This window comes from Alligator sinensis, unplaced genomic scaffold (assembly GCF_000455745.1).
Source record: "Alligator sinensis unplaced genomic scaffold, ASM45574v1 scaffold170_1, whole genome shotgun sequence".
In the NCBI taxonomy this organism is placed as follows: Eukaryota; Metazoa; Chordata; order Crocodylia; family Alligatoridae; genus Alligator; species Alligator sinensis.
The window spans coordinates 4,254,803-4,264,883 of record NW_005841863.1 but is presented as its reverse complement, the minus strand read 5'-3'; the positions used below and the strand labels follow the sequence as shown (position 1 = coordinate 4,264,883).

The 10,081-nt window shown below is 38.6% G+C and overlaps 1 protein-coding gene across 1 annotated transcript in view; it reads right to left on the bottom strand.

Moving 5' to 3' along the window:
• Window positions 1–3,147: 3,147 nt before the first annotated feature.
• The window catches only part of LRP3 (LDL receptor related protein 3), a 33,312-nt gene continuing 26,378 nt past the window's right edge, over window positions 3,148–10,081 (bottom strand). The window contains exons 5-7 of the mRNA XM_006016612.3: window positions 8,955–10,041; window positions 8,362–8,494; window positions 3,148–7,433 (exon numbers count right to left, since the gene is read on the bottom strand). Of these exons, the coding sequence (XP_006016674.1) occupies window positions 6,627–7,433; window positions 8,362–8,494; window positions 8,955–10,041 (2,027 nt within the window). The 3' untranslated portion in view covers window positions 3,148–6,626. The remainder of the gene's footprint in view (window positions 7,434–8,361; window positions 8,495–8,954; window positions 10,042–10,081) is intronic.

Below are 10,081 nucleotides of genomic sequence, written 5' to 3'. Positions count from 1 at the left end.
TTTTTCCTGAACACCAGGCATGCCAATAAAATGCCCCATTCATACCAAGGAAAAGCACATTTCAACCAGCAAGATGTTTAGGGCTACACCACACCCACAGCTGACCCTCACGCACTTGGCCAAGGAGCTGGGTCTTTGGGTTTAGCAACACACACACACACACACACACACACACACAGACACACACACACACTCTCTCTCTCTCTCTCTCTCTCTCTCTCTCAAGTTAAGAAAAAAGGAAGTATTGGGGGGAGGGGGGTGGACAGACAGTTGGTTTCCATTTCTGTTCCCGGAGCAGAGTTGTGGAGGTCCTAGGGAAGGGCTTCAGGACACATCAACAGCATCCTTCAGCACCTCCTCGAGCAGCCACATTCCTCTCCCAAGATGCCCTTCATTAAGAGCCGTGGCCTTCGAGCACAACCCAATCCCTGCTGATCAACACTGGCCCAAAGATCTTTCTGTCCAGAGGCTTCAAGCTGCTTTCTAGATATTGCTCTAAAATCCTACCAGCCTGCCAGGAAGGCTTCATCCTCCTAGATGTTACTGAACATTGAACCTGAGATTTTTCAGAGTAGATATTTATCACTGCAGTGTTTAAAAAATAAAATACATACATAAATTAAAAATAGGATGAATATTAAACACAGAGACAATTTACCAATATCAAAGTACTCCTGTCAACCCAGATCATTTATTTTTCCTTCTTTAATTTTCTGTGGAACTCACAAAGCAGTGCGACTCACAAATCATCTGTGGCAAAACCATAACCTCTCAGAAATATTTTTCAGGAAACACAGACAAGTTATTTTTCAAATCATTTTTCACTTTATGATGTTGACCTTGGAAACAATACACATTTGTGTTCCAGCTCTTTTGTGGTAGCCAAGGGCAGCTACAAATACCTATTTGTTATTGTGGGACACTTTATAACTGTTCAACTTTCTTTTTCTGGAGGTTGTCAGGGTTGGTTGGAATTTTTTTTTAATGAAGTATTGAAGCATTTACACTAAAGGACAGAGCAGAATAATTACGAAATGTTTTCCCAATCGATCGCAGAAGACAGTATGTCACGTTTTAGTGCTGCCAGGTCTGAATTTTCCCCTTTTAGAATTCTGAATCATACTGAGTGATCTCCACGTCCTGTTATGTTAGAAATAGCTGATATTCCAACCTCAAGGTCTTATAATCACCCATTGCCCAAAGACTGCAAGTTCCTCCTTTGCCTTCTCTCCTCATTCTTTAACAACCCCAGGCACATCCCAAAATTTTAGTTGCATGAGAAATTCCTGATGAAAATGTTTCACCTGTGTCATTTTAAAACTCATGAATATTGAGTGCACCATGTACCTTAAAAAGTAGGACTAAACCTTGTGGCTACTAAAGTAGGGAAGACAATGTCTTTTGATCAGCCTGCACAACTACACGTGCAGACTTCTCTTTTACAATATCAAAAAACTGTTGCTCAAACCCTTAGGCTCTTAAAAAAGGCTTATAAAAAGCCAATGTTCCTCTGGAAAGGGAAAGCTATAGCAAACTGACCAATCTCTCAGCTCCACCATTTCCTTAGTGCTAGCAAAACAAATTTTATGGACTGTTCCTTCCACATTTTGCCTAAAAGGAAAAGGGCTGGGGATAGGCCTAGGAGAAGTCAAGAACATCTCCTTCAGAGGCCCAAAGGAAGGACTTGGAGGTGAAGGCAAACTTACTACAATTCCACTTGCTTTGCTTTCAAAAGAAAGAGGAAAGTGCTAAAAAGGGAAGACAACTTAGAAGAAAATGACTAATAGGACATGAAAGACATAATAATAGAAAGCATTAAAAATAAACATCCTACTCACTCATTTCAGCCTGCAAATGTCTTTGTGGCCATTTAATCCTTGCAGCCAGAAACCTGAGACACGGGGCCTGGGAGAGTGAAAACTATATTTTAATAGAATTTGATATGTTGACAATGACTAACAAAACAAATAGCAGGATTGCTGTGCTACCTGCAGAAATCGGGCCACAAGCATAAGGTCAATATTTTGTTTTAGGCTTTACCGTTTGCACAGATTAAAAATACCAACTGCTGTTTAGGAGATTAAGTGCAGTTTTCCACTGAAGTTAGAAGTCTTAGATAAGCAAGGGCAGAAATTTATTTCTATTCCTTTTTAATATGATTTCCTTTAGAAGCATTTCTAGTTGGTATCTTGATCTGCCATCTTACATATCCATTCTGTTGCCCAGACTGCCAAAGAGTTTTGCTATGATTTGTGTATGTATTTTTTAATACCTCATTTTCATTTTATGGGCTGTATTCATTTCAGTTTCACTTACCTCAAGAGTTGCCATATCACTGTTTGTGCCACCATAGTTATAGTCATGTCAGCACATTATTGTAAGCCATTATTTTCAGGCTTTTTATAACTGTCATAAGGATTTACTTCAAGACAAAATCTTGCTCATATCACTCTTTCAAGCTGTAGAGAAGTCAGGAAGACAATAGACACCATTCAATTCCCCTGCACTAGGACAGCAAGATCTGTAGTTGGTCTCTACTTATGGTGACCGCTACATTGTCCCACGATACTCAACTGGAAATCTGTTCACAAATTTCATTGAGGAAAAAATTGAGAAAAAAGGCTTTCAAAATAATTATGAGCATCTCTGCAGCTGTGGAGAACCAGAGGCTTGAAGACGCTGTTCTCAGATTTAACAAATCATGCTTTTCTTAATTATGTACAATAAGTCATATTTACTAGTCCAATTGCTGACTCTTGTTAAATATTTTTTTTCAAACCACTTATGCACACTACTACCAATGCATTTGACATGAATGTCTGAGGCCACAACTGTAAACCATCAAAGAAGTGTTTTCAGATGTGCCTCCAAAGCAGCGAACAAAATTTTTTTTGAGGGACTCTGTATGCACATATGTAAATGTATGTAGTATCTATACACTAAAACAAGCATATAACTGAGAAAAAGGAATACCTACAAATGTATATATGTAAGTGCAAATAATAGATTTGTACATGTAAATGTGGGGATAATATGGACATTTGGGGAGTTCGCTTCTATTCATCTTTGACCATTTGGTATTAGATGTTCAAACCAAGGCATATGTAAAGGTTTATTATACTGAATAAATGCAAATGGAAGCAAAATGTTGAAGTAGAGAGTTTTAAAGCAAAAGAAAACACAAAAATGCAGATGGTAATTGTGCAATACAATTACTTTGCAAGGCCTGTTATACAAACTGGCAGATGCAAGAAAGTTCAGATACAATGCAACTCACATTTTAACAAGAGAGATGAACAACACGTGAGATTTAGTTTCCTTTGGATGTTTGCGCTGAACATCCATCTTATTAGCAGGAGTTAAACATCAAGAACAGATTTATTTTAAATATACTTCTTTTTATAAATGTCAGCTTTTTAATAACTATCATAAAATATTTTAAAGTACAGCTTTTCCTCTTTCACTTAAAAACTTCAAAAATCCTAGGCATAATTGGGTCATGTTAACAAGAATAAAAGCATCTGAACAATTTTATGGTCTTAACTTCAAATTGTAAAGTGTGTGCACGCATGTGATTTCCTTTCATCTAAAATGCAGAAATGAAAAGGGAAGTGATCATTTTTCCTATTTACATTTCTGGCACAGTAAACAGTTCTTTAAACCTTTATGAACGTGCAATTTATTTGGGAAAAAAGGGTGTCTGCAGAAATTAAATAACTGCGTTTTTAAAAGCTAAGAAAGCATGACGTCCCTAGTAAGGCAAACCCCACTTCTCTATCAAGTCCCTGCATTCTAAGACATTGTCACACACAATTTATGTTCACAGAACACAACTGTAGATTTCTGATGCAAAATGCTTAATAATAATTTAAGGATTCTCCATCTTAAACAATATGCTAAAGGGAATTACAGACATAAAGAAGTCATGTGCTGATAAAAAGGAACAGGCTTGCACATCTTGTTATGCTGGGCCACAACCCTCAGTAATGAGGAGTCTAAACATTTCATTAAAGCCTTTTTATATTTCTAGATCTTTTTAAAACTTTTAATAATTATAAATAAAAAACTGGTGTGTTGAAATGACCACTTAGCTATAAAAAACGGATCTCTAGAAGTACACTAGGTATAAATGACTGGATAAAAAGAAATTTGATCTTTTTTAAGCTGCTAGTTGTTCACTGCTATATCAAAAAGATTGCTATGTTCCAAAGTGCATATATTATAAAAAGAGCCTTACAATGGGGGTACCATAATTTAAGGCATTGCTAAGGCATAAAATAAAATTGATTTTATTACAGAAAGCAAAATGGTTCTATAACAGAATTAAATATACATTTATTTATAAGAGTCTTCAGATTTGCACAGTATTAACCCTGAAGTATTTCACCCAATTATAATTAAGTTTACTACTTTATAAATACAACTTTATGTATTTAAAATTGCCTTTAGACAAAAAGAAACACACTAAAAACTGTAGCCTTGGACACAAACAACCCTAGCAGTTCAATGACTACAGTACATGACCTTTCAGAGGTGGAATGTACCCAAAATGCTTAGAAATGCCCAGGAAGTAAATGCCTACTTCTCAAAACTAGCTTTTTGTTTGGTTAAATGAACTACTGACCATAAAGACACCTGGAAGGAAATGACTGAGTAAACAGTATTTTATTTCATATAAATACGATTCTTAACTGTTAAAGCATTTTGACCAAAACTCTTTCCTGCTACTCATGTCATTCAAGTTTTGAATCTTCTGTTTCTTTCTGGTTCTGGAACAAACAGTGTAAAAGTCATCTATATCCGAGGGGGAAAATATACATATAGCAAGTCACTACAGTTCTTTCACAGTACAATTTTGTTGAGCCAAACAAAGCATGGAGGGCCCAGGCCTACCTCGTTTCTTAGCTAGAGCTCCCACTGGGAGCACTACACAAAAAGCAAGGATAGAATATATCCCATGAAGAGGGCAAACATTTCAACCTTAAGGTATCAATTCATACTTCACTGCACAGGCCTAATTCCTGTTACATTCAAGAGAACTGCAGTAGCTAGAGATTATTTGGGTAGTGCAGCCCAGTTTTACTTTTATTTTGTTTTACATAAGATTAACCCCAATGTAGCATTAATGCATGTTTAATGAATAATTCGGTCTGGCAGATTTAAAGTTAAGGCTCCTATTACGTTCCTAACTCAGAAGCCTCCTGCAGTACTAGACACGTGATGGAGGGTTGAGATATGCTTCACCCTGGACCTGCCCACCTACGGAGGAGCAGCAACACTGACTTATACATTCTAAACCACGCTGACTCTATGTAAAAAACTCCATTGCTACTTCAGCATAGGGAAAATGAAGTATAAAGTTACACTAAAATATGGATGACAGCCTTGCCCAGAAGAAGTCAGTGGCAAAGCTCCCATTTACTTCAACAGGGCCAAGTTTCACCAGATGACTTTTGTTGTTCTGTACTAGGTGATTCCCACATGAACACACCCTCACCCCTGCTCCAAGTTAAATTAAAAAAGCAAAAGGCACTGGTCTACAAAAAATACTTAAAACCTGCATAATTTCAGTCTTTAAAATGGTACTGATCTTTCCAGCTATCCTGGATTTAAAACAAAACAAAACAAAACCCAGTAAGTGATTTAAAACATCTGTACCGAGGCCAATAATGTTGCATTATATTTTAGCTTGATGCAAATAAGGAGCCTGTTCACATTGGATACTGGCACTCAGCAACTCCCTTTGAAGCCAATGAGACTTGCAAGAGCTCTGTACCCCTCCAGATTATTCCCCAAAGTGAGGTAATTGTATTCAACTGAAAAAGAGAGTGGAGAAAAACAAAGAACAATTCAACCTGAATAAACCATTATGAATACAATACATGACAATATAAAATATAAATATTGCTGCAAATGGGGTTCAAATGAACATGGCTAATCTGCAATTACAAAATTAGAGTGGAAAATAAACCTGATTTTACTTTGTATACTGCATACAGAAACTTTGGTTGTAATGGCTGCTTCTGGACATCCACAGTCATCATTACATTTCTGAAGGGAGCAGAAAAAGTGGTGACTTTCAGAAAAAAGAATCTATAGGAATTTTATTTTCTATGAAGTAATCTATTTTAGAGTTCTGTAAACATTTCTAATTAAAACCTACAACCTATATGGACAACCACTTGCTGTTTCTAGCTGAGTGTTCACAGTTATAATTCCACGTTTTATACTACCCAAGTTTCCAGCCAAATTCTCTCAAGCTAAATATTGACGTGTGCTATTTTAAAACGAAACAAACTCAAATTCCCTGATTGCAAAGTGAAAGTGAATAAATGCACAGAAAAAAACAAAGGATAGAGATTCTTCCAAACTGCAACAACAGATTTGCACTCACTCTCAACCCCTGATCACACACAGTGGCCCAGCTCCACTCCACTGGAGTTTCAGGCATATCAATGAAGACAAAAATTGTCCCATTTAGTCTTGTTATGAGTACTGCAATCTGTCCACAATTAATACACATTGGTTTTAACAGACAAAGTTGAGAGTGGATGTGTCAATTATATCAGTGAACTGTATTGTAAATTCCAAAGTTACAAAACCTACAGAGCCAAAGCAAAATCTTATTAGCAAACAAGTAAAGATTCATCGTCACTCGTATTGATTTCTGAGAGTGGAGTAGAGGACTCTAGCGTTGGCACTTCCACAGAATGGCAACAAGCAGCATGAATACCCAGAGGTTCCTCCCGATACGGATGAGGGCAACATCGGTGCTGTCCATCCACCTGAATACGAACATTCATAGAGCTGTCTAAGTAAGCAGACTCCCATTTTTTTAAAGGCAATCTACATGGCTCTTCACTTAGTGGATGACTCCTGTTTAAACTACTGTTCTCTGCCACAGTCCTTCTGGCTGTGGCCCCTCCATGGAGTGTTTCTGTAAGACTTTCAGACAAAGGATCTCTGAAAGTTTTTCCTGAATCCACTTTATTGGTTTGTTTTAGCTCACTGCTGGAAGGCTCAGCACCTGAAGATTTGTCAGCGTGTCCAGTCTCTGGCTCTGCATGAGCAGCTGTGCAAGTGTTAGATAAAACAGTGGAGGGTGATGGCTCTGAGGCTTCAGCCACTGGCTGCAAATTGCTGCTTCCAATATCTTGTTGTCCCCTGGCCTGGCTCTCTGACTCTGAGTTAGGTCCTTCTGGGGAAGGTGGGAGGCTTTGAATATTCCCATCTGTGTGATTGATAATGCCATCACCTAGGATTGTTTGTGAAGTGCGTGCCGGTGTGAGGAGTGGGATCTGTCCTCGCACTCGTGGTCTATGGAAAAGTCTGTTCCAAAGTCTGCCTAGGCGCCTTCGGGATGAATTCCGTCTTGAAGAGTGGCGTCTCATCTGTCTCCTCATAGCAGTTCGGATGTTCTGCAGCACAGATGCCTATAAACAGACACAAGAAACCATGATTTTGGCAGAGAACAACTTCAAATATGTGAAGCTGTACTATCCACTAACTTCTCCATCTGAGTGCATCCAAGTAGCAGTCTTAGAAGGGAAAACTACAGCTTGAATGTGGCAATGTCATAATAAAGCTGTTTAAAATTAAATCAGAATCTGCTCAGCCCACACCAACCATTTTTCCTAGAACCCTCTCAGCACTGCTTCCAAGGTTAGCCTCCCCAGCTCAGCACAATTAGGTGCAGGTTTTTGCTACGATGGTTCAGCATGCTGCACCACTGGGTACTGCTCCATTGCAATGCCAGAAGGAGCTGGTAAGACCCAACTTATTAGAGAAAGGGAGAAAAGAAAAAGGCAAAAGCAAACTCCCTCTGTGCTTACATAATTAGAAGTGCTTTAATCAATTATACATTTGGTACACTAGGAAAGGGAATGTATTAGACAGTGGAAGGCAGATTTGGAAAAATACAAGAATAAGAAAGTACAGTTTTTTAAATAAACTTTGCATTTGCTAATTAAAAATCCCTGGAATTTTTCCAGAAGAAAGTGCCTACACTTCTCTTTTCTTTTCTATTTTAAATTCCTTTGAACTTGAAATGCCTGTCTTTGTTTCTGTTTTTGTTGAGACACTTCTCTGTGTCTCCGGTCATTACATTCTGATGTACAATGTGTGTGTTTTCATGTGCACACATGACTTTTATCCATTTAGCTTGCAGCAGTCACGAGCACCTAGCTACTCTAGAAATCATAGCCATCCCATGAAAATGTATAACTGTAACTCAGCAGTACAGAATACATTACATGTATTTTGTTACAACACTTTCACCCGTTATAAAGTCATTTCATGTTAGTATAACAAGACAATGCAGATTAATTCAATATATGGGAGTCTGTAGTAAGTTTCATTTACTTGCGATGCATTGTAAACTGGGAAATCTTCAACTGGTGGGATAAGTCCTTGTGCAATCAGCTGCCCATAGGAAGGTGGAGCTTCCCGCCGCACAAATTCTGCTTCAAGCCGAGTCATTTGGGTTTCAAATGCTCTGGAAGCAACATTATCATAGTAAAAACAAAGACAGACACAAACATTACACAAACCAATATACCTAAAGAGGGGAGGGGGAAGTGTCATCAGGCAGCAGTGCAGTACTAAATTAGATTAGGAAAAAAATGTAACCCAAATGCAGGGCAATACAATCTTCTTTTCATTAGGATGTTAATACTATACAAAAGAAATACTAGTGTAGGATAACTTTATATTTCTCCCTAACCACAAGAGAGAGAGAGAGAGATAGAATCCATTGGCCATTTCTGAAAGAACAAACCAACTTTTAACTGCTGCAAACTCAATACTCTACCCATTTCTTAAATGTTGCAGTCAATTTTACTGTGGCATAGTTTTACTTTGCATCTCATCCATCCACTTGGATGGACATTTTATTCTTTCCCCTAACTAAAAGGTCAGTAACTGAAGTTAAAACATTATCAACACAAGATTTTTACCTGTATTCTCTAGTCCTCAGCGAGTAGAGTTTAAATGCACAACCCAGTGCAATCACCAACAGCAAGCCACACACCAGGCTCCCAATCAGGGCAGCTGTGATGACTTTCCTGGGCACTATCACCAGACAATTATGTTCATCACTTCCATCCTGGCAGTCTTCTTGACCATCACAACGCCATGTCTCAAAGATACATAGGTTTGTGCCGCAGTGAAAGTTTCCTGGCTGGCATGTAAAGCAGTTTTTTTCATCTGAGCCATCTGGGCAGTTCTTTTGGTTATTACATCGGTCAAGTATTGAATAACACAGTCCACTGTTTCCTTCACATGGGTATTCGTTCTTCTGACAAGCAGGACAATTCTCTTCATCTTTGCCATTTGGGCAGTGCCACCAACCATCACAATGCTGCTTATCTGTGTAACACTCCTCATCACTTCCACATGGATGTTCCCAGGGAAGGCAGTAACCTTTTACCTGATAGGTTGCATTGAATCCATGGCCAGTACTCTTCGATCTGGCGTGATATGAAATGGTGAGCTGACCCTTTGAGGACTCCACACTCACTGAGTGCCTGTTGTTGTGATATGAAAATGTTTGCATTAATTTATCACCTCTCTCTCCAATTCCATCATACACCTTGACATAGTCATTGTATCCTAACTGTAAATCAAGCTGCAAGAGCACATGCCGGTTATCTTGTGTATCCACATACCAAGTACAGCGGAGGTCTGCCCGGCTATGATCAGCACGGAATAAGTCTGGGGAAGCAAAGGACCCATAAAAATTACCCAGTCTTTTGCCACAGGAAAGATCAGGGCAATTGTCCTCATCTGAACCATCACTGCAATCTTTAACTGAATTACATCTTAATTCATTTATCAAGCACTTGGTGGAGTGGGCTACACTACACTGGAACGTTCCTGAGGGACAGATGCTGGACTGAGGCTCCGTTGGGGGCATGGTGCAGTTTCTCTCATCTGAGCTATCCCCACATTCATCCATGGAATTACACTTCCAAGTATTAGGAATGCATTTGCCATTTGCACAACGGAATTCATCTGACTGGCAAACAGCCTGGGCTATTTTTCCTGTGAAAGTAAAAAAAGATTGTTAAAAGATTTAAAACAC